Consider the following 25,476-nt stretch of genomic DNA (forward strand, 5'->3'; position numbering starts at 1 on the left):
GGCATGATACAGAGAAACTGGAATACGCAACGAAAACACAATAAACTTAAAATGGAGATAGTAAAGACAACAATGAAACAAGCTCATTAGAATAAACAATACACCACTATGCAATAAAGAAAATGAAAGACCATATGCATTGAAACACAAAAACACAACCAGGAGTCACACGAGGGTGGATAGGAATACGGAGTAAAGGACTAGAACACAGAGGAGCGAAACGATCACACCAGCGTAATTTGATGATCTACACATAACATATGAATGACAAACCACGACAAACAATAAACCAACCAACTTAAGATCAATACGTAGGGAACTCATACATAGGGAAATAACCATGAATGAAACAAAATCATGCATGTTTCATTCATGGTACACCACAGTAGTACAAGAAATACCATTATCAAACGAACAGTATGAACACCTTCCTAACATTTTGACGATGACCCTAAGACTCAAAAGAAGATCCAAAGAAACTTGAACCAGGAGATCTAACATTAAAACATTGACCCACAGTAATGCCTGAAATAATAACTAAAATAAATTTAATAAATAATTGTAAAGAGCATAACGAGGCAAATCCATACTAAAATCATCTTATGATGGTAATCGATTCAGTTAAATGAAACCTAACAAAGTTAAACCCATATATGGTATATCATTGCCACCTATATGCCATTCTTGGTATTTTGGGTAAAGCAGTCTAGGTATCATATACCTTTGTAAATCAAGATAGAGATGTATCATTAATTATTCTGAGGGTATAAAGGGAATGGGGGTTCCTAGGTCATGGTACTTTTATGACACACATGAGCATACAAAAACGAATACGTGGAACATACACCAAAACATTATTACAAAATATAAGCAAAGGCAATATGACAAGAAAAACTGACTGCAGTCAGCTTTTCTTTTGCTACCTAAGCATTACATCATGCTAACGGGTGTGAGCATATGGTGACAAAACCATATAAATATCAGAGGTGTTGTTTCCTCAGCCTACAACTAATTTTTGAAGCTTGACTTCCTGTAGCCTGTAGGGTCATTCTGATAAGTTATTTAACATTTTAATCCATGAATTTTACTGCAGTAAACCAAACTGACGACTGTTTCTATTATATCTGTCCAGAGAGATCTCTATCTACTGCAGTATATGTGTTATTGTATATATCTTTAATATGTATTGTTTTGGTGACAGTGTGTGGGAACCTGCTCATCATCATCTCTGTGTGTCACTTCAAGCAGCTTCACACACCAACTAACATGCTCATGTTGTCCATGGCTGTGTCGGATTTTCTCATCGGGGCTTTGGTGATGCCACCGACATTACTTCAAATGATTGAATCATGTTGGATTTTCAGGAGAGTTTTCTGTGCATGGTATTTGTTAACTGCATATTTTCTCACAAGTGTATCTATATATAATGTTGCTCTCATTGCTGTGGATCGATATTTTGCTCTCTGTAACCCTTTTCTGTACACCAAAACAGTTTCAGTGAGCACAATGTGCATTGTGGTTCTATGTGACTGGTGTGTGTCATTGTCATATAATATAACACTACAGTACTTTAACTTAAAATCATTAGGTGGACCAGAATGTTCCAGAGAATGCTTTTTTGTGCTGAATGATGTCTGGTCTATGGTTGATCTTCTGCTGAATTTTGTTTTTCCACTTGCTATCATTATTATATTGTATGTTCAAGTTTTTTTTATTGCCAAAAAACATGCCACAGCTATTAGAGAGCTTAATAGTCACACTAGGAGTCAGACCTCAAAGAAAACATACTCAATGAAATCTGAGAGAAAAGCAGCAAAAGTGCTTGGCATTTTAGTAACCGTGTTTGTGGCCTGTTTATTGCCATACTTTTTTTATACTGTATTGGGTAGTGTAATAGAAATTCAAGGAGAAACACTACAGATATTTATGATGCTGACGTTTCTTAATTCTGCAATTAATCCACTGATTTATGCTTTGTTTTATCCATGGTTTAGAAAATCTGTTAAATTAATTTTAACACTTCACATATTCTCCACTGACACTACATTGATAAATACTCATTGATGACTGAAATGCTCTTTGCAATTTTCACATACATTTTGAAGGCACTTATATCTGCACTTATACCAATTTCAGTCACCCACTGGAACAGATCCAGATTGTAGATATTAACATAACATTTGCATTATATGGTGAGGGTCACCTATGGCTGTTGATTAGGTCATTCATACGCAGTTATGCTGTATTAGCTAATGTTGTAGAATCTGGAGAATTACTGTAAGTTCTGATATTGGTTTATGTTAAGTCAGCAATGTGTCTACTGATTAAGTCTTGTTATGCTCATGGTGTAGGAGATCTGTTTGTACAATGATGAATATGCTTTGGTGGAAGAAATTGCTTTATCAATTGTCAAATAACTTTGGCATGACCAGACAAAAAGCGAGTGATTGTTTATCGGGGAGTGTTCTAGGAGGCCTAGTGGTGAATGTGGGTGTGTGGATGTGTGCCTTCCTGACTAGATGGCAGCTGGAGACACAGAGAAACATCTATAAACACAGCAGATTGTAGGTGCAGGTACGCTTTGATCCACTTAACTGCTCCAGCAGAGAGCAGCATGAGCTGGCAGAGATATCTCTATAGAAGTTCATTCTACTGCCAATTATTATTATAAATGTACCTTTTGAAGTTATTTCCAGTGCACATATACATTTCTGCAGCCCAGTTTTGCAATTTTGCTGTAAAAAGGATACATTGTAATTAAGCAAATATGGTGTCAACTTTCACTGTGATGCAGCCAAACCTGATGATAAATCCAGATTAGGGAAAATTGAGGATGTAAGAGATGGGAAATGCTGGATTACCCCATTACACCTGGTTCAGCAGCCAGAAATTTCAGGGTGTTACTTGACTCTTACTTCATTTGATAAATACATATATTATACCACTAGGATAGCTTTTCTACATCTCCGTTACATGCATTATCCCAGCATGATGCAGAAAAATTTGTACACACCTGTGTTAGCTCCAGATTACACTACTGTAACTCATTACTGTCAGGATGCTCAAATAGGAATCTAAATAAACTTCATGCAGTTCAAAATGCCGCAGCCAGAGTTCTATCTAGAACTAGAAAATTTGATCATATCAGCCCAGTCTTATCTGCCCTGCATTGGCTCCCAGTTAAATTCATTTTAATATTCTTCTATTAACCTTTAAAGCAATGAACGGTCTTACTCCTGATTACCTCCAAGAACTTATCCCCAATTATGAACCCCCACCTCCACTAAGATCACAGGGTGCTGGCCTCTTGTTAGTTCCAACAATTAATAAGGTAACAGCAGGGGGAAGAGCCTTTTTTATAACTATTCAATAGCCCCCCCAACTATGGAATAATCTTGCAGTATGTGTCTGAGACTCTGGGAATCTTTAAGTCTAGGTTGAAAACTTACTTATTTAGTTTAGCATTTGGTAATTTATGTGCCCCCTTAGATAAAGGTACAGATCCAGGGGTTCATGGGCGAAGGGTTTTATAGTAAACTGGGGCGCTGGTGCTGTCGTCCTGTCACTGCACGTGATCACTCAAGTTAGTTGACAATGTAGTGGATGGATGCCAGTGTCTCAGGATGCTCCCAAGTCTGTGTTACCTTATGGTTCTGCCCTTTTAGCTAGACTGTATTAATTTAATGCCGGAGTTGCTACCACACCCCAGAAATGTTTAAATTTCCTCTGTCCCACATATAAAAATGGCTACCCTCCTACCCGAGAAATACTGAGACGAGGAGAGATGAGCCTTTCCTGCTATCCACCCTTTGCCAGCAACATCCTGCCTAATCAGCTATGGATGAAGGATCAACCCACTGCCCTGGCTCCTCTCACCTCCCCAAATTCTCCCCTGCTATGGCTGTAGCTCCACAGCCCTTGTAAAGCTACTTTGTGACAACAACTGTTGTAAAAAAGTGCTACATATATAAATTCTGATTTGATTTGATTAATTGAGGTCAGATGTGTTTCTTCCAGATGTTTAGCCACTCAATGTTTAGATCCACAAAACAACCAACAACGGGCTAAGGAAACACAGGGATATAAATACACAGGACTAAACCAGACACAGCTGGAGACACTGAAGACACGGGCGTGGCAGATGGGGAGGAAACCATAGAAACAGACAACAAGGCGGGATCAATATGTAATGCGGCACCCCCGAACACGGCGGTGTCGCGCTGGTTTTGAGGTGTGTAGGACTCAAGTGCAAACCCACAACTAATAAATGCCAAAACGGGCAAACGGAAACCTCCGCGGATGCGGGAAAACCAAAACCAAGAGACCTCAAAAGAAAATGCCAAAAACGGAATAACTGAAACCTCCGCGATAGCGGGACAACTAAAACAAAAAACCCCAAAGGGAAAAACAGCTCAACGCTACAGAGGAATCTCGACGTGCAACAAAACCAGGTAAGTAAACAACAAAAGAAAAACACACGCGGATAATAATCAATGCGTCGATACAGCGAAAGAAACGGAGGAGAACCAAAAACACACGGAGAACAGCTCAACGTGTCTAAAAGTAAATAAGAGACAAGGGAGGGGACGTGAAGCTTAGGTACAAGACCTAGAACTTCTACCTGGGATACCTGTCGGTCTGTCAACCAGAACACTAGCAGACAAACCAACATAGAAATAAAGGTAAAGAGAAACAGCAGAGAAGAAGACAGGTAAAGAGAGAAAGACTGAGAACACTCAGGGAGAAAAACTAGAGAGCAGGCGAATGAAACGCAGAGAGAAACAACAGCGAGAGAACAATGGCTTGGGTTGTGAGTGTAATGACAACAAACAACTTCAGCAATGGTCTGCTGAAGTTGCTCGCACTAAGTAGGCTGCAAACACCTGTAGCCTATTGCGTCTGATTGCCCCAGGTCTAGCTCGCGGGCTCCTCCTTGTGGCGACCGGAGGAACGCGCCTGGGTCCAACCCTGACACAATGAGCAAGGAACAACACAGACACGAGGAGCAGGGAAACCGGAGTGACAGCTAGGAGAGGGGGCGTAGCCCTATGTGACTCCGCGACAGCCATCTCACTTCGTTTAGAGGCCGTTCTGAGAAAAGTTTCCACATCACGCATCAAAGGTACATCTTTCGCCGCATCATCAATGTCCAAGTCCTCTTTATGGGCCACATAGGTGTGGTATTTGCCACTTTAATAAAGCTGCAACTCCGTTGTGCTTTCCTAGAAATACTGAGTCACCGTCAGAGGTCAGCATCACCATTCTCTGCATGTCTAGTTCATGCTTGGTGTTATTGCCTGCACAATATCGTGAGCAGTGCATGCTGTCAGCTGGATGATGCCACCAAAAATTTATGGTTGACATTATTTTCCTCCCTGTATTTAATATACAGGACTAGCATTTTGTGCACTGTTATGTCTGTGCTCTCATCTATGATCAGTGTATGCCACTTCGCCAGCTTTCCGGTATACTCACATAGGGTAAAGTCAGCTAAAATGGGCCATCATAGCTCTTTAAAATCTTGCAGCCAGTCACAAGAACCGGTCTTACATTGTTACTACAACACTAGGTAACATATATCAACAGTTTAATTGGTTGCTCAGAAGAGAAATCAATGATATATAAAACAATGATATTTTCCCCACGTTTTTAAACAAAAAATAATTTAAGAGAACCAGGTCAAGTTATAAAAATATCCTTAAATCTCAGGCATAGCATGTTTGATGGTCTTAGAGTTGTCTGGTGTGTGTCAGGCCTCAATCAAAAAACAGGTTGGAGGCGGAGTAGGATCCTGGCTGGTGGGAGGGTCTTGGATTTAACTGATGGGTGAGGCCATCAGCCTTGATGTTTCTGGATCCTGGCCTGTATGTAACAACATAGTTATCATGTACTGCTCCTCCCTCTGCCCCTGTCTTGTGTCATTCACCCTAACCCCACCTTGTTTCTCCATTTCCATAGTTTCCCTTCTGTCTGTCATGCCCCTGTCCTCAGTGTTCCCACCTGTGTCTCGTTTCACTTCCCTGTTTCAGTGTATTTAACATATGATTTTGCATGATGGCACTACTACAGTAGCCCTTTGTACACAAGCCCATCCAACAAAGCTAGCTTGTTTCTGGAGTCCCAGTAAGGCTGAACTCGAACTAGAACTACACATCTGTGGTCCGGCCATCCGTACTGAATTATCTGTTGAAGTGGACCTAATTCTTCTTTTGTACATTCTTGAAGTTCAGCATACTTCTGATCACTGATAGAGATATAGCTGATTATGGTGACATTGAAGAGAGTTCGGGAACCGAGGCAGAAACTGTTTAATCCAGAAATCCCGAGGGGGGAAACTTTATTTTCCACGCAACTCAAACAATAGCACTGTTTTCTCCCCCTCCCCTGGCGCGCGCAGGCACCGCTCCCCCAGTGTCACTTAAAGGGCTAAAACTCCCCGAGTGGCCAAGTGCCTGTCTGTTAGGGAATTCGCTGCGAGGAGTAGTAGTCGCTACAACATACTCTAAATCATTCAACTCCGGCTCACTCACTGCAAGCTGTGCCCTGAAAAATGTGTCAGGAAGTTCCATGTCTTTCCCTTTTCTATACTTCACTGAGATGTCATACCACTGAAGACGCAGACGCATTCGCTGTATGTGCATTGACAGAAGTGATTTCTTGAAGATGTATTTGAGTGGTTTGTGATCATTAAAGACTGTTACATCCATCCATCCATACATTGCCTCTTTATCTGGGTTCGGGTCGCGGGGGCAGTAGCCTAAGCAAAGAGGCCCAGGTTTCCCTCTCCCCAGCCACATCTTCTAGCTCCTCTGGGACAGCTGAGATATATAATCTCTCCAGTGTGTCCTTGGTCTTCCCCCGGGTCTCCTCCAAGTTGGACATGCCTGGAGCGCGTCCCTAGGGAGGCGCCCAGGTGGCATCTGGACCAGATGCCCGAACCACCTCAACTGGCTCCTCTCTACGTGGAGGAGCAGCGACTCTACTCCGAGCCTCTCCCGGATGACCGTGCTCCATACCTTATCTATAAGGGAGAGCCCGGACACCCTGCAGAGAAAACTCATTTCGGCCACTTGTATTTGCAATCTCATTCTTTCGGTCACTACCCAGAGCTCGTGACCAACAGTCCGGTACAGCGTCCGCAAAACTGAAGCCACAGCACCTGTCAATCTTTCATTCAATACTTCCCTCACTCTTGAACAAGAACCCGAGATACTTGAACTTCTGCACTTGAGGCAAAGACTCATTCCCGACCCAGAGTGGGCATTCCACCCTTGTCCGACTGAATACCATGGTCTCAGTTTTAGAGGTGCTGATTCTCATCTCGGCCGCCTCACACTCGGCTACAAACTGATCTAGCAAGGGCTGTAGGCTGATCTAGCAAGGGCTCTACCACTCCCACATGTGGTGGGCCCATGGAAGAGTGGACCTATGTATTTCCTTCAGGCTATGCTCGGCTGGCCCCATTGGTGGAGACACCAGGCACTCGCCAAGGAGCCCCTCCCCCAGACCTGGCACCAGGGTGAGGCCTCGGTAAGGGTATCCAGGTCCTGTAATTGCCTAATTCCATAGGGGTTTTTGGATCCCTCTTTGTCTGACCCATCACCTAAGACCAATTTGCCTTGGTAGACCCTACCAGGAGCATTGCCCTCGACAACCTAGCTCCAAGGATCATGTAGGCACGCAAACCCCTCCACCACGATAAGGTGGTGATCCATGGAGGAATAGTTCCAGAGAGAAAACACTAAAGAAAACATTATGCAGAACAGCTTGGCGCACACAAATTAAAGAAAGCAAATCACACCTACACCACAGCAAACAAAATCGATAAAAATAAAAACCAAATGCACTTAATGAAATACAAAATACAAAATAAAATAAAAAAACACCAAACCAAGAAATGTAAAACTATTTAACAGACAGAACAACCAACAGACAGAACTTTCTCCTGATTCAAACCTATGGTTATTTGGACTTCCCAATAACTACTACTGCCTATTTCCAATCGGTGGACTTGAATCCTTTGATATCTGCTGTGTTCGCGTCACCCTGTCTTCAATCCAGCTCCTGTGCTGGCTCCCTCACCTCACTGCTGTGTTGGGAACTTGAGTTTCGGCTGTAGACTATGAATCCTGCCGCGTTTCTGCTCTTAGTCGTCTGCCTTATTGGATCTGGGGATGTAGTCTCAGCTTTCCATGGGACGGATGGGCAAGATTGTAGGATTGTATACACATCCGACGATTTGCGCTCTCTCCGCTCGCATTACCGTCTGGACTCGGACATATACAACTACTGCCGCTCTGTCGGACTTAATCGCTGACCGCGCTACATACACCGATCAAGTAAAACTCGACCTAGGCTGCTCCAGCTATCAGCCTGTATCCCAGTTGTTTGGACAAATGGCCATGGCTACAGGAAATATAAACACAGCCGTGGAGTCGACACTAGCGTTTTGCGCCCTGTCCCACAAGCTACTATCTCATCCCAATCCTCCGATTCATCTGGTCTGTTTAATCTAGCTTTATTTAACTGCCGTTCGCTCACAAACAAAGCTACTCTACTAAACGACTTAATTGAACATAAGCAACTGGATATGCTGTTTCTCACGGAGACTTGGCAGACACAGGGGGACTTTATGCTCCTAAATGAAGCTTCTCCTCCTGGATTTACATACTTTTATTCGCCTAGACTAACAGGTAGAGGTGGCGGGTTAGCTGTCATTTTCAACAAGAAGGTGAGACTAACTCTGCTTAAACTACATGAAGTCTTTGCGTTGGAATATATGGCTTTAAAGGTGTCTGGCTTGTCCACTGTGATTTTACTGTTGATATATCGCCCACCTAAACTGTCCACTGCTGACTTTTTATCTGAACTTGGTGAACTTCTTACCATCGCTAGCTCCAAGTCTCCATCTCTGGTCCTACTCGGAGACTTTAATATCCATATGGACACTGTTTCATCTTTATCCACTGAATTTTTATCTCTGCTCAAATGTTTTGATTTAACTCAGCATGTAGATTTTCCCACGCATAATCAGGGCCATATTCTTGATTTAATTTGTTCTGTTGGATGTACTGTTAATAACATCTCTGGTACTGGCTTGGGTATATCTGACCACAAAGTTATCACTGCTGGCCCTCTGCCTGCCTATACCTAAGACCCCCTCTAAAATGACAATATCCTTTCATAATCTTTCTGCTGTTGATACTCTCGTCTTCTCCAAACATCTCAAATCTTCTTTATTCCCTTCGATTTGTAACATATCTAACGTTGAGGATGCTGTCTCTTTGTATAATGATTCCGTCTCTGCCATCCTCAATACACTCGCTCCACTTAAGACGAGGACTGTACCATCCACGCACACCTCTCCCTGGTTCACCCCTGAACTACACACACTGAAATCGACCGGCAGGCGCCTTGAGCGTCTCTATAAAAAAACAGGTCTTCAAGTTCACGCTATGGCCTTTGCTGAACATATGCTCACCTACAAATCTGCACTACAATCTGCCCGTTCTCTGTACTACTCCAACCTTATACACGGCTCCAGTCATGACCCTAAACATCTCTTCTCTATTGTCAACAAAATTTCTTGCCCTCCTACTCACACAGTCTCATCCTCTCCTGAAATCTGTACTTCTTTTCTCAACCATTTCCAAGATAAAATTACTTCCATAAACAAAGGTTTTCCTAGTTCACCCTCCCCTGACTTCTCTTTCTCTCCTCCCAGTCCTATTAACACTCTGTTTTCTCATTTCTCTCCGGTTTCTGTCAGCAACACTGCCGAAATAATTTCTAAGTCCAAATCCTCATCCAGTCAACTTGACCCCGCCCCAACTTCACTCCTAAAGCTCTGTCTCTCGGACATAAGTACTCCTATAACACATATCATTAATCTCTCTCTCTCCACTGGTTATGTTCCCTGTTCTCTTAAAACGGCTGCCATTACTCCTGTTATTAAAAAACCTTCTCTTGATAGTTCTGACGTACAATCCTACAGACCGATTTCCAATCTACCTTTTATTTCTAAAGTTCTTGAGAGAGCTGTCGCCATACAGTTACAGGCTTTTCTCACCACCAACAATCTCTTTGAGACATTCCAGTCTGGATTTCGTCCCTTACACAGCACTGAGACTGCTCTTCTCAGTGTTTTGAATAACCTGCTCCTGTCCTCTGACTCTGGGCGTGCATCTGTCATTCTTCTCCTTGATTTAACTGCTGCTTTTGATACAGTTAATCACTAAATACTCCTCTCACGTCTCTCCAGTTTTGGTCTGTCTGGCACTGTGCTCTCTTGGTTTTCATCCTACCTTACTAACAGATCTCAGTTTGTCAGTATAGGAAAGCACAAATCCATTTCTGTCCCAGTCACCCAGGGAGTACCACAGGGTTCCGTTCTTGGTCCCCTACTATTCATTACATACTTACTTCCTCTTGGTAACATTATTCACTCCTTCAACATCAACTATCACTTTTATGCGGATGACACACAGCTGTATCTGGATCTCCACCCTTCTGACTCTTTCCCTCCTACCACACTGCTGTCCTGCATCCAGGAGATAACTCACTGGTTAAACAATAACTTCCTCAAACTAAATCCTACTAAAACTGAGTTCATGATCATCGGCACCAAGTCAGCCATCTCTGCCCTCTCCAACTGTAGTCTATCTGTTGATAATATCCAGGTTGCCCAGTCTTCTGTTGTGTGTAACCTAGGCGTTTCATTCGACTCCTCTCTCACTTTCATCCCACACATAAACTCTATCCGTAAATCTGCTTTTTTCCATCTCCGCAAAATTGCCAGGCTCCGCCCCATACTTTCACTAAAAGATGCCGAAACCCTGGTACATGCATTTATCACTTCCAGACTAGATTACTGTAACTCCCTGCTTTATGGTCTACCTGCTAAATCACTTCGCCCCCTACAACAGATACAAAATTCTGCAGCCAGAGTTCTAATGTCCACAAAGAAATCTGCACACATCACTCCTATCCTCCATCAGTTACACTGGCTTCCTATCTCTGAACGCATCCACTATAAAATCCTACTCCTAACATTCAAATCTCTGCATGGTCTTGCACCCTCCTATCTCTCCAACTTTCTCCACCTTCATATCTCATCACGTCAGCTCAGGTCCTCTAACCTAGGTTTGCTCTCTGTCCCACGACACAGACTCTCTACTATGGGTGGCAGATCATTCAGTGTTGCTGCCCCCACCCTCTGGAATTCGTTACCTCCCTCTATTCGCTCCTCTGACTCTCTCTACTTTCAAAACTCAACTCAAGACTTTCCTCTTTTCTCAATATTTCCGCTCTTTCTAAGCCCTGTATTTTTCCCCTTTCATTTGTGTACAGCGACCTTGGGTTTGAGAAAGGCGCTATATAAAATAAACATATTATTATTATTATTATTATTAATAACAAAAAAGACGACATAAACAATCAGCCCTAAACAAAACAGCAGCACCGCTGGGAACTGGAACAAACAAAGCTTAATTGTTAAGACCAGTATAAAACGCTGTAGTCTTCTTCCCCCCTACGATGAGTATCAGTCCACAGACCCAGCAGTTATTGCAATTTCCCTTGACGCAGCACAGCCACTTAACAGGGAAAATAGTCATTAAAATCTGCTCTCCTTGCATCTGCAATGTTGGATAATGGGATTCCATTAGCGGCAGAGGAACCGCCTTGTGCCTGATCAGGTGATCATGATACAAGCGAACTGAACTTGCACCTAAATGAAAGAATTTACAACTAACTCAGTCTCTGTGGCCAATAAGTCTGTCCCAAAAGAGAATATGATCTGTTTGTGTTAAGGTAGTCTTATACTACCCAGTTACCAACCCATGACGACAAGCTCTCATTCCAACAGGGGGGAGGGAGCAGATTCGAAACCATTCAAATAGCCGCACTGCTACCTACTCAAACCAAAATTCATATTACTTTGAATATGGACTGTTACTACTCACCAGGGAAGAGCAATATCTGGATTTTTTAAAGTAGAATTTTAATGCAGGGTTCATGAATCTTACGGAGATGAACCATTCCAGTGCCTGCCATGGGTTTTCCTGTACAGAGAGATCTGTATCTACTGCAGTATATGTGTTATTGTATGTGTCTGCAGCAGCTGTTGTTCTGCTAACAGTATGTGGGAATCTGCTCATCATCATCTCTGTGTGTCACTTCAAGAAGCTCCATACACCGACAAACATGCTCATCCTCTCTCTGGCTGTGTCAGACTTTTTTGTTGGAGGGCTTGTGATCCCTGTATCATTAATTTGGATGATCGAGTCATGTTGGATTTTTAGTTCAATTTACTGTTTATTTTATATTTTAATATCCTATTTTCTCACAACCACATCAATATTTAATGTTGCACTCATTGCTGTTGATCGGTATTTTGCTCTCTCTAAGCCATTTCTGTACAATAGTACAGTCTCTCTCAGCACAATGTGTATTGTAGTAATGTGTAACTGGTTTGCATTGCTTCTTTATAATATTGCACTTCAGTACTTTAATGGACACTTCACAAGTCTGGTAATGTGTCCTGGAGACTGCTTCTTGGTTTTGGATGAGGTCTGGTCTCTAGTTGATCTTCTTTTGACTTTTGTTTTTCCACTTGCTGTAATAATTATTTTGTATGTTCAAATTTTTTTTATTGCCAAGAAACATGCCATTGCTATTAGGACTCAGACCTCAAAAAACATGTCAGATTCAATGAAATCTGAGAGAAAGGCAGCAAAAGTGCTTGGCATATTAGTGTCTGTGTTTGTGGCCTGTTTAATGCCATACTTTGTTTACAGCATATTAGGAAATGTTGTAAAAATAGAAGTAGAATCATTTCAGAAAGTTCTGATGATGGTTTATCTTAATTCTACCATGAACCCAGTTATTTATGCATTATTCTACCCATGGTTTAGGAGGTGTGTTGAGCTAATTTTAACTCTTAAAATATTTAGCACTGATTCTGCATTTATTAATGTTCTTTGATGACAGAAACAAACATTATAGATGTCATGGTTCTTGAGGGTTTTGTGTACTTATTTTATAAATTAATTTATTCGCAATTTGCATTGTGTAAGTTTGTATCAGACTCAAATTATAAACCGTCCAAATTTCTTAGATATCCAAAAGAATGAAAAATAAATTGGACAGTGTGGATTGGTAAGTTGATTAGTAAGGGAATATAGTTATAGTTCAATTTTAAATGCTGAGTGCTTATTTAATATTAGTAGCCTATAATCAGCAGTTGAGTGTTGGATGCCTCAGTGAGAAGGACAGCTTAATTACCTTTCTTGCCAATCAGAGCAATGCTTATTTTCTGCAGGTCTCTGTCATGTTACCAGAAACAGAACCCAGTCATTCAAGCATGTTTAGCTGTTCTGTAACAATGTCAGAAGGCAATTTTAAAAGAAGGGGTGATTTGGCTACACACATAGAAGAAAAATGTCTGAGCAACTCCCCAGTGGTTACTATTATCCAAATATGTCTTTTTTATCATTATATAATGGTTTTTATAACCATTAGAACTGTAATATGTTCACTCATGATTTAGTGTGATATAAATATAAAGATTTACACTATTTTTCAATTTGCAAGACAATATCTTGAGCAAAAAAGATAATAAATATTTACTAAGTTGCTTTTGGTTTTAATCATATCAAAATGTAATCACTTTTCTGATAAAAGAGCTGGTATTTTGTCGAGTGCATAGGCAGGAACAGGAGGCTCAGGAGCAGATAAGAACTACACAACAAACAAAAGAACTGGAACCAAAAGAAGCAGATCGCTGTCCTTCCATGAAACAAAATATTAAAATACAATAACCTACCCTGACTCCCTAATCCAACAAACAAATCTTATTTCCCAGCTTCAACTAGGGTTCTCATGGGACTGTACTGCTTTTTAATCTTCAATCCAGGAACAATTAAATCTAAAATAAAAACAAAATTTTCATGAATATTAAACAGAAGATACTTGGAAAGTGTAAATAGCTCTGCATCTTTTAATATTTCAGGATTTCCAAGAGTCATTGGCTGCATGGAGAGGACCCACATCCCAATTAAAGCACCTGCAGAATATGAAGAGGATTATGTAAACAGAAAACTCTAGTGTAGGTAGTGGTCATCTTAAATGTGGTCATCTTAAATATACTTCCATGAAGACTGTGATGCTACAAACATAGTTACAAATCTCGAAGGCAAGCGGGCTGGCTCTGTACATGATGCAAAGATGTTTTGTGAGTCTGCACCAATCAATAAATATGAACAATATGAGAAACGTTTACTGTGGTTCCCATTCAGTGTATGGTTCATTGTTACATTGTTACATTAGTCTAACATTTTAAATACACACCAACCCCATATAACACAACTCCACAAAATGAGTATATCATTAGTATGGGCTTATGCCGAAATTACAAACAAAAAATCGAATTTTCCCAAGCTAACTTCCCTACAAAAGAAGAAATAACAAAATAAACAAAATTCAATCTTCCATAACTCCCCATCATTTCACAAAAACAGGAGAAAAGGAAGATGCAAATCCATAGGTATCCACCCCAACAAAATACAAACGACAAAATGAGTAAATGAAGACCCATGTAAACTATGATCTATACACTTAGACTACATCTCATCGCATGTTCTCTTTTTTGTAACAATTTATTTATTGAGCAATAGCAATACAGAGACTCAGAAAGGATGGGGTAAACCAAAAACATAAAAATGGCTCACTTGTTTTATAGTTTTCAGAGAAAAACCAACCAAAACCAACAGAAAAACCAAGAATCTTAATAAGGTTCACTCTGCCTGCCAATGACAAAGGTAAAGTGGACCATTTGGCTAAGTCGTCCTAAACCTTACCAAGCAGGGGAACAAAATTTTTTATTAAAAGCATCTGTCAGGGTCCTAGTAATAATTATTCCTAAATATTTAAAATAATTGTCTGCCCTTTTGAAAGGAGCCAAGCTGTCTGGAAGAACCCCAACCAACTCATTTATTGCAACTAGCTCGCTTTTCCCAAAATTGAGTTTGTAGCCAGACAGTTTGTGACAAGCACACAATAGGTCGACTCCTGTTAAGGGTTTTATTTTGGTTTTGGTTTTGTGGGTGATGTTTTGGTCAATACGAAAAATTAAGGTATTGCATCGCTTTATCCCTTCCATGTCCATTAAGCCCTCATCACCTCATTCACGACGTCATGGGTAAATCGCCGAATTGGAAGTGAGGAACGGACACAAATTATGAAGGATGGAAGAGAGGAGATATGGAGGTGGACGGCATGGTTTGAACGTGTGGGATTCCATTCTAGGGAGCTAATCATTGGAGTTGCCTGGCGTGCACGCCAAGGGTTTTGGGCTGTTTGTTCTGAGGGTGATCCGGCGCGGGATACCCGGCTCGTTGCTCCGATCGGACTATTTCCCTGGAGTTTTATCTTCCTTGCCGTGGGTGAGCTGACGGATTTCAAGTGAGGCCGCCGTGCCTCCCATCCAATTCCGCTCTCTCTCTCTCTCTCTCTCATCCACCTCCCAAGTGCTTGTTGGAATCATTGAACTGTGCCTCGCGGTGCTTTAACCAAGGCCGCTGTTGAACGGACTTACTCACGCACTCACACTCTTAAGCACGCACACACACACCTGTCGAACGGACACACAGAGGACTAACACCACTGAGTCTTGGTGGTTTTGTTTGAATTATTGTGTTATTCATTTGATATGTGTATGTATATGTATATGTGGGGAAACAACGGGAGAGATTAAACTTGGTCTGTTGAATTTGTTCTTCGTTATGCGAGCTCCGAGCATTACTCTCCGCCCTGACCTTAGAATGTGTTTGTAATATCCAGCTACAAGGGTAGATCCTTTAGAGTGTCTAAGGCAACTGGGAGTGATGTGGATGGATTAGACACATACAAAAGCAAAATGTTCTGCGTATAAAGAAAGTTTGTGTTCAATGCTGTGGCGAAGGATACCTTGAAATCCTGGTTCAGATCTCAACCAAATCGCTAACGGTTCAATAGCTATGGCAAACAATAGGGGGGGATAATGGACAACCTAGTTTTGTGCCATGTTGGAGTTGAAAAGGGGGTGAGTATATTGTTTGTTTGTTCAGATGCAACTGGGGACAAATATAGCACTTGGACCCATGAGATGAAGCCAGAGCCTAAACAAAATCTATCCATTACCTCAAAAAAGAAGTCTAATTCTACCCTGTCACAACCTCTGGAACGCTGGAGCTGGAAGTGCTGAGTTTATTGAAAAGCCTTCTAGTGTTGTGAAATGAGTGTCTGCCTAACATAAAGCCTGCTTGATCTAATGAAATAATATTTGGTAAAGTCTGTTGGAGTCAAGAGATAAAAGTTTAGCAAGGATCTTGTAATCAACATTTAATAGAGACATGGTTCTGAAACTACTGCAAAGCAATGGGTCCTTGTCCTTTTTTAGCAAGAGGCAGATGGTAGCATTATTCAAAGTTGGGGGTAGTAGGCCGACTAACAATGCTTCATTATACACATCACTTAAGATCTTGGAAAGAAGTGGGGCAAATTATTTATAAATCTCTACTATGAAGCCATCTGGGCCCGGTGACTTACCACTTTGTAAAGCTCTGATAGCACTTTCAACCTCAGCTGGAGAAGTTGGGCTGGCTAACTTTTCTACCCACTCCTCTTCTATTGTGGGAAATACAATATTGTGGAGTATATTGGGTGCTGTAACATTTCACAACTAGGAGATGGACGCAAATGCGAGATATAACTATAATTGAGAGAATAATTTATTGAGAGACACACTCTGAGCCTCTTGGAGGCTGAGCGGCAAGGCATGTTCAACACGAAACAACTCTGACTTAACATAGATCATACAGTACGACTTGGAGCCTCTTATAGGCCAACCATGCCGATCCAGCGACTCAACGCAAAACACAACCAATGAACAAAGTACAAACACACTACACCAACCAGTATACCAAAACACTCACACAGGCATTGAAAACAAAATAATCCAAACAAAACAAGAAGCAAAACTAAATAAAACCAAAACAGCAAACACACAGGAGTACTGGAATACAGATCTAAACATGAAGAACAAACGTTCAACCTAACCAGACAGAATAGGTTTAACCACAAAGGAGAAGCCAGACTAGAGCACAGACAACAGACAGAATGACTCACACCAGGAGATCCAACAACAGGGAATATAACCAGACTTAATCAATAGACAAACTCAAAACAGCTGAACGACTTCAGTGAGTGAGCTACGACAGAGGGCGGGGCTACCACTACGCAAAAATGAAACTAAAACGTAAGAAACAGAAGGAACGAGTGACAAAGACGTAAAAGCTGCGTTCAGCTGCGGGTGGTCAGATATACACTACCGTTCAAAAGTTTGGGGTCACTTAGAAATGTTCTTATTTTTGAAAGAAAAGCAGTTTTTTTTCAATTTAGCTAACAATAAATGCATCAAAAATACACTCTATACATTGTTAATGTGGTAAATATCTATTCTAGCTGTAAACGTCTGGTTTTTAATGCAATATCTACATAGATGTATGGAAACCCATTTCCAACAACCATCACTCCAGTGTTCTAATGGTACATTGTGTTTCCTAACTGTGTAAGGAGGCTATTGGATATTTAGAAAACCCTTGAAAACCCTTGTGCAAGTAGGTTAGCACAGCTGAAAACAGTTTTGCTGATTAGAGAAGCTATAAAACTGACCTTCCTTTAAGCTAGTTGAGAATTTGGAGCATTACAATTGTTGGTTCGATTAAACTCACAAAATGGACAGAAAAAGACAACTTTCAATTGAAACTCGACAGTCTATTCTTGTTCTGAGAAATGAAGGCTATTCCATGCGAGACATTGCCAAGAAACTGAAGATTTCCTACAATGGTGTGTACTACTCCCTTCAGAGGAGAGCACAGACAGGTTCTAACCAGAGTAGAAGGAGAAGTGGAAGGCCCTGCTGCACAACTGAGCAAAAAGACAAGTACATTAAGAGTCTCAAGTTTGAGAAATCGACGCCTCACAGGTCCTCAACTAGCAGCTTCATTAAATAGTACCCACAAAACGCCAGTGTCAATATCTACAGTGAAGAGGCGACTCGGGGATGCTGGCCTTCAGGGCAGAGTGGCAAGGAAAAAGCCATATCTGGCTAATAAAAGAAAAAGATTAATATGGGCAAAAGAACACAGACATTGGACAGAGGAAGATTAGAAAAAAGTGTTATGGACAGACGAATCAAAGTTTGAGGTGTTTGGATCACACAGACGAACATTTGTGAGACGCAGAACAACTGAAAAGATGCTGGATGAGTGCCTGACACCATCTGTCAAACATGGTGGAGGTAATGTGATGGTCTGGGGTTGCTTTGGTGCTGGTAAAGTGGGAGATTTGTACAAGGTAAAAGGGATTTTGAATAAGGAAGGCTAGGCCCAGCGGGCCGAGGTTTAATGGTCACGGTTCGCTACTGTGAAAGACAGTACAAATTCCAGAACCTACTTGCGTAATAATGGGATTCCGAGGAACTGAAATTCACATGCATGTTTTTGGTACAAAATAAAACACACACAATCACACACATGTATTTTTCAGATATGCAGGATTTCAATAAGTGTGATTTATTTGTGGAGCTTCTGTTGGGATATTTTCTGCTGACCCAGATAGGCCCCAACACTGCCCCGATGAACCGAGTGGTTTTGACTGAGTTACCCAAGAAAAGTCTTAACACCAAAAGTTATTTTAGATCAATTTATATGGAATATAAATGAGTATAAAGTAGTCAAAGTATACGTGGTACAAACTCTCCAGTGCACTGGTGCTAGTTGCCTAGAACTCTACCTAACCCAAGTGGATCTCAGCAGCGTCCGAGCAAAAAGTCCCCGTGCTGGGCGATGTCCTCCCTTTCATACTCTTTCTCTCCCCAAGTTTCTATTTCTCTCTAAGTTTCGATAACTCCCCCCACCTTTGCTGCTCTTCCTCAGAGCCCCCCCTGCTACTCTCTAGCCGTCCATCTCCTTATCTCAAACTGCTTGTTTTGCAGCGTACACTGAATAGGCCCATTCTGTTCTCCTCACTTCTGCTCTCCCACAGTCTCCCTGGAAACCATTAAGTTTAAACATTAAGTTTAAACATTAAGTTTCGTTTCACCTTTAAGTTTCTTTTTTCCTACACTTCTTGCTAATAAACTTTAATGAATTTCAGTTGTTGACGAATAGCCCTAATTTCTTGTATTTGGATGATTGTTTTACTTGAAAGGAAACTTTGTGTGGCCAATAATGCACACTTGTACCCCTAGACATCAATTGTTTTCCAAGGATGAACTTTGAGTAGTAATTTCAATATCAATAAATTTTCTACCTGCAAAGATTCAGAATCTAACCAAGTAAATGATGATTCAAAGACTTATCATTTATACCAAATCATGGTAAATATTTCAGCTCATAAGAACTATAATATTTGTAATGTTATTGGCACAAAATTAACAGCAGCTAACTTTGGATTTTGTCTGCAACTTTTTAACAGGCAGACTTCAGCTTTTCACTTCTGAGAGGCCAATGACCAGATTCTGCAGATTTCTTCTCTGCAACATACGGAGAATACAACCCTTTCTTTCACAGGAAGCTACCCAGGTGCTTGTACAGTCTCTCATCATCTCAAAGCTGGACTACTGCGACTGCTTACTTATGGGTCTTTCTCTATGGGTCATCAGACCTCTACAAACTGATCCAGAATGCAGCAGCACAACTGGTCTTCAATCTCCCCAAGTTCACATGTCACTCCAGTGCTGCATTCTCTTTACTGCCTTCCAGTAGCTGCATACATCAGATCTAAAACCTCGATGCTTGCTTGCAAAGCCAAAAATGGACCAACCCCTCCCTACATGATGGCCATGGTCAAAGCCCCATCCAAACCTTGAGTACTTTGAACCTCAAGTACGGCTTGGCTTAAAACGCCATGCTTAAAGTCTCACGGAAAACACACGTCAAGACCTGTCCTGGCGCCGAGATAGTGGAATGAGCTTCCATTGACTGTCCAGACTGCAGAGTCCTTATCAGTCTTCAAATGACTGAAGACTCATCTGTAGAACAGACTAAATCTCTAGCACTTGTCATAGTTGTTTCCGTTGTATGATATAGCACCCATGTGAGTTTGCATTTCTTGTAGGTATAGGGCAGTCATGGCCTAGCGGTTAGGGAACTGGTCTTGTGACCGGAGGGTCGCAGGTTCGATCCCCAGGCCATGACTGAGGTGCCCCTGAGCAAGGCCCTTAACCCTCAATTGCTCACTTGTATAAAAAATGAGATAAAAATGTAAGTCGCTCTGGATAAGGGCGTCTGCCAAATGCCGTAAATGTATCCATTTTAATTTCTGTAGTTTAGCAATATTCAGCCTATGTTTTTGTGTACTTCTAGGTATTTGCATTGATTGCTGTAGTTTAGTAGTATTCTGGTTCGAGGGTATCTTGAATTCTGACCTATCTATGTACTATTTAGAATTAATTCTGTGAACAGATGGCAAAGCACTTCGTAAGGCGCTCTGGATAAGAGCGTCTGCTAAATGCCCTACATGTAAATGAGAAGGAGTGAATCTTTCATGTCACATCAGTGTTATGTGTTTGTAGTTGTGTTCAGGCTACTGATATTGGTGATAGAGAAAGACACTGAGTACAGTCCTGGGGATTTAAATGATTAAAAGTGATGATAGAGGACATTGAGGTGCTCGACATTGGTATAATATACTTTTTCATTTGTATAAAACAACTTTGCAGTTTGCATTCCACATTTGAGTTTGTCCTGGAAGTCACGATGAATATGGACAGGAAAAATCTGTAAAATTAAGGTACTTCTCTGCAGAACTTTTTGTGCTGTGACTTTATTGAAAGTGCTTAATTGTACAAATTCAGGGAAAAGTTGTAAAATAAAGTTATTTCTCTGCAAAACTATTAGTGCTGTCACTTTATTGAAAGTGCTTAATTGTAATAATTCAGGGAAAAGTTGTAAAATAAAGGTATTTCTCTGCAAAAATATTAGTGCTGTCACTTTATTAAAAGTGCTAAATCATAATAATCCAGGAAAAATCTGTTAAATAATGGTATTTCTCTGCAGAATGTTTAATGAATTTTTCTGTAAATTTATTGTTTTTCCACTTAATTTAAATTAAAGGGTTTTTTACTTTAAAATTAAAGTTTTTGTTTGGCAGCCGCTGCTGCCAGTCATTTACCGTTTTTTTACGATTTTTTTTTTTACAGTGTATGTCCCAAAAGACTGGATCATGTGTTTGTTTCAAGCTTGTCTCCAATTGTCTGTGCTACCCATGCCATCATCATTCAGGGGGGAGCAGTTTCCACACAATACAAATATCAGAACTGTTAGCAGTTCAGCACACCATTACTTTGACCACAATTTGGAATGTACATGTCTATCCAAGAAAACCTAATATCTGCATTATTTCTTTACATGCTGAATCAATTAATCTTATGGGGATTAATCAAACTTATGGCTGTCTCTTGCTTTCTTGTCCAGAAAGATCTATATCTACTGCAGTGTATGTTTTACTCTATGTGTCTACAGCAGCTACTGTTCTGCTAACAGTGTGTGGGAATCTGCTCATCATCATCTCTGTGTGTCACTTCAAGCAGCTCCACACACCAACTAACATGCTCATCCTCTCTCTTGCTGTGTCAGACTTTTTGGTTGGTGGCCTTGTGATCCCTGTATCATTAATATGGATGATTGAGTCTTGTTGGATTTTTAGTTCAATGTACTGTGTATGTTTTATATTAATATCCTATTTTCTCACAACCTCATCAACATTTAATGTTGCACTCATTGCTGTTGATCGGTATTTTGCTCTCTCTAAGCCATTTCTGTACAATAACACAGTATCACTCAGCACAATGTGTACTATAGTAATATGTAGCTGGTTTGCATGGCTTCTTTATAATATAGCACTTCAGTACTTCAATGGACACTTCACAAGTCTGGTAATGTGTCCTGGAGAATGCTTTATGGTCCTGGATGAGGTCTGGTCTGTAGTTGATCTTCTATTGACCTTTGTTTTTCCATGTGCTGTCATTATCATATTGTATGTTCTTATTTTTTGTATTGCCAAGAAACATGCCACTGCTATTAGAGAACTTAATAGTCACACTAGGACTCAAAACTCAAAGATCATGTCAGAGTCAATGAAATCGGAGAGAAAGGCAGCAAAAGTTCTTGGCATTTTAGTGTCTGTGTTTTTGGTCTGTTTATTTCCATACTTTGTTTACAGTGTATTAGGTAATGTCATAGAAATTGAAATAGATTTATTTCAGAACGTCTTGATGTTGTTTTACCTGAATTCAGCCATTAATCCAATTATCTATGCTTTGTTTTATCCATGGTTTAGGAGGTGTGTTAAAGTTATTTTAACTCTTCAAATATTTAATAGTGATTCTTCACTGATAAATGTTCTTTGATTACTTAAATGATATCACAGCATTTGAGTTTTTTTCTGGTTCTAATGGTCGACTGCCTTTGACCCTAGAATAACGGACCAATAAGCAAATATTGTTGTTGTTTTTATCTTTATTTATATCTAGTTTATTGGATACCTTTAAGGTACTGTACATTTTATAATTGTCAAAAATAAGCCCTGTCCAGTGAAGTACAAAGTGGTGCACTACATCCTGTGCTGAGACCTCAATTTGACTCATGAAGACAGCACAGTCAAAAGAGTACAACTGAACTTGCTCTCAGGGTGATGTGAACTACTCCATTGCGAATTTCTCGACAAGTAGTTCCCTGAGTGCCCATTAGATGTTCTTCAGGTCATATATATGTAGTCAAGTGGTAAAATTTGCATTTATTTTATTTCTTCTAGTGAAAGAGACTGATAGGCTTTTATTTTGACATGGTTTCTTTTTGATACAAGTAGTGACATAAGGTCATTGGGACAACGTAGAATCACACCGTGAAATAGAACAGAATGTAGTGCGGGAGTACTAGTGCTATAGATATGGATATCTGCTGGTCCATGACAATAATAAAATAAGGAGAATTTAATAATTGGCTATGGATATCGGCATTGTGAGGGCGATTTGGATTCTCTACATTGTGACTGACTGTGTGCTGTTTTGCATGTCTAATGCATGTGGTGGTGTTTTTGTTGTCCACAGAACTAAACACTACAAAATTTCTTTTGGGTGTTGTTATATTTTATTTCATTTTATGTGTACTTCTGTTATTTTACAGTCCTGTCTGAAGATTTCGTTCATTCCATTCAGTTTTCAGGTGATCAGATTTATTTGTTCCCCTCCATTCCGACCGCTACCTGATTAGTAGGCAGCAGTCAGAGTAAACCCGTGAATCACTGTGGTGTCCAGTTTAAGCAAAAGGCAACAGGTGTCACATTTTGGTACCAGCAGTGGGATTGTTCTGACAGCTATAGTACAGTCAGGAGAAATACGGTAGTTGTGCAGGTCGGGGCTGGAGGAAGCCAGTGTAACCAGTCCCTGTGGGAAAGACAGATGTCCACCTGTACAGTGGCAACAGCAGAGATTTGGAACCTGAGTGCAACATCATCATCTCAGCACGACTCCTGTCAGGAAGGTCAAAAGAGACTCTAGTGACCTGCATATAATACCCTTCAGCTTGCAGCTTGCCTGGACTGAAAGACTCTCTATAACTGAGTGTATAGCAATGGAACAAAAAAAAAGTCTGACATGGATGAAGTAGTGTCTGGCAGGGGCGCAGATGGAAATTCTGAAGTAAGGGGGACCAAGCTGTACTATATATATATATATATATATATATATATATATATATATATATATATAGTAGATGCTAGATTTCGGATGGGGTCAATATAAATCTGGACATGTCCCCTCCGTCCCCAGTGCCATCTGCGCCCCTGGTGTCTGGTCTAATTGACCAAGAGAGTTAGGGTAGTGTGGGAGATGTTCAACACTACATCTTAGCAGAAGACAAGGGAAGCTACTGCAGCCATTGCTAGTCTAAGTGGGGGATCAACTAGGTCTTAGATCTATGTTCCAAGGGAGAGACACGTTCAGTCTTTCAGTGGTGATGTGAATAAGGATGGAAGGGCTTTTGACGAGTTTATTGAAGAGGTATAGTGGGTTCTGTGTGCCAGGGATCAACCCCTTGAGGATTAGTCAGACTACATCCTCTCACTTTTAAGAGGGGCAGCCTTAGAGGAAGTGAGATTAAGAATCGGTGGGGGGTGGGTGGGGGGTATGGGGGAGGGCAAACTAGTGTAAAATTAAATTAATGTAAATGTGCCGTATTTTGTCAATTGTGATTTTTACACCGCAATCGAAATTTGTCCTCTGCTTTTAACCCATCCGTGCAGTTAGAACACACACACACACGTGATTACTAGGGGGCTGTGGATCACATGTGCCAATTGAGGGTTAAGGGCCTTGCTCAGGGGCACCTCAGTCATGGCCTCAGTTCTGGCAATCAAACCCACGACCCTCCGGTCACAAGACCAGGGGCCTCATGTACGAACAATACGTACGCACAAAAACATTGCGTGCGCTATTTTTCACGCAAACGGTCAGATGTACGAAATGTGATTTGAACGTGAGAAAGTGCGTACACCTACGACACCTTCACCTTTGGCGTACGCATGTTTCTAATGTGTTTTCGTCAATTAGCGACACTTAGAGGTGATGCATTGAAATTACCTTAATGCACACATTGTAGTAAACCCTTATTGGGTAAAATAAAATAAATTAATCAGTAAATTAATCAGACAATTTCACTGCCTTACTGAAATAATCATTCAACGTGTTTCCACTTAGCCTAGATTATATAAACATGCATTAAATGTTGCACTGGAGTTCTTGGGAGATGGCAGCGTTGGCATTACTGGAAGATATTGATAATGGCCGAATTCGCTGAGAGCGCATTTTCCATGACCATTATGATTCTTTAGCCCATGATGATGACTGGCTTATAAGCCGTTTCAGATTTCCAAGAACTGTCCTCTTGTGTTGAGTTGGGTCCAGTTTTGGAGAGAGAAACGCGAGGAGTTGCGCATTGCCAGCGACAATGCTCAGCTTCCTGGCAACTGGCTCATTTCAAAGCGAACTGGCAGCCTGGTCGGGGATATCCCAGTCATCTTTGAGCCGGGCCATGCCAGCTGTTTTGGATGGGATCATCTGCATGTCAGCTAGTTATGTAAAGTTCCCATATGAAGCGGTTGACCAGGCAAACATTAAAGTGCAATTTGCAGCGATAATGCAACCCTAATATAATCGGAGCGATCGACTACACACACTTCTCTATAAAGGCACCATCTGAGGAGGAATTTGCATATGTGAATAGAAAGCACTTTAATTCCATAAACGTGCAAATAATCTGTGATGTAAAAACTTACTAATGTAGTGGCACGTTGGCCTGGATCAACCCAATAAAGTACATCCTTACAAACTGCATGGTTGGGATAAGATTACAAGCTAGCAGAGTGCATGACGGG

The 25,476-nt window shown here is 41.0% G+C and overlaps 3 protein-coding genes across 3 annotated transcripts; all 3 read left to right on the forward strand.

Annotated features, from left to right (window-relative positions):
- The first annotated feature begins 1,077 nt into the window (after nucleotides 1-1,077).
- LOC143522451 (trace amine-associated receptor 13c-like) lies at nucleotides 1,078-2,064 on the forward strand. The gene has a single exon (XM_077016171.1). The coding sequence runs from the start codon at nucleotides 1,078-1,080 to the stop codon at nucleotides 2,062-2,064; it is 987 nt and encodes a 328-aa protein (XP_076872286.1).
- Nucleotides 2,065-12,015: 9,951 nt separating this feature from the next.
- LOC143522452 (trace amine-associated receptor 8a-like) lies at nucleotides 12,016-12,984 on the forward strand. Its single transcript, XM_077016172.1, has one exon. It carries the CDS (start codon nucleotides 12,016-12,018, stop codon nucleotides 12,982-12,984), a length of 969 nt encoding a protein of 322 aa, XP_076872287.1.
- Nucleotides 12,985-17,283: 4,299 nt separating this feature from the next.
- On the forward strand, nucleotides 17,284-22,453 carry LOC143523644 (trace amine-associated receptor 13c-like). The gene is made up of 2 exons (XM_077018200.1): nucleotides 17,284-17,327; nucleotides 21,424-22,453. Exons 1-2 carry the CDS (start codon nucleotides 17,284-17,286, stop codon nucleotides 22,451-22,453), a joined length of 1,074 nt encoding a protein of 357 aa, XP_076874315.1.
- Nucleotides 22,454-25,476: the final 3,023 nt, after the last annotated feature.

This window comes from Brachyhypopomus gauderio, chromosome 9 (assembly GCF_052324685.1).
Source record: "Brachyhypopomus gauderio isolate BG-103 chromosome 9, BGAUD_0.2, whole genome shotgun sequence".
NCBI lineage: Eukaryota > Metazoa > Chordata > Actinopteri > Gymnotiformes > Hypopomidae > Brachyhypopomus > Brachyhypopomus gauderio.

Excerpts from the sequence above, each read along its gene's own strand:
- LOC143522451 (XM_077016171.1), top strand. The coding sequence starts at position 1,078 with ATGAATTTTACTGCAGTAAACCAAACTGACGACTGTTTCTATTATATC.
- LOC143522452 (XM_077016172.1), top strand. The coding sequence starts at position 12,016 with ATGAATCTTACGGAGATGAACCATTCCAGTGCCTGCCATGGGTTTTCC.
- LOC143523644 (XM_077018200.1), top strand. The coding sequence starts at position 17,284 with ATGAAACTAAAACGTAAGAAACAGAAGGAACGAGTGACAAAGAC. Across the intron at positions 17,328-21,423 it reads AAGGAACGAGTGACAAAGAC|AAAACCTAATATCTGCATTA; the intron begins GTAAAAGCTGCG and ends TGTCTATCCAAG.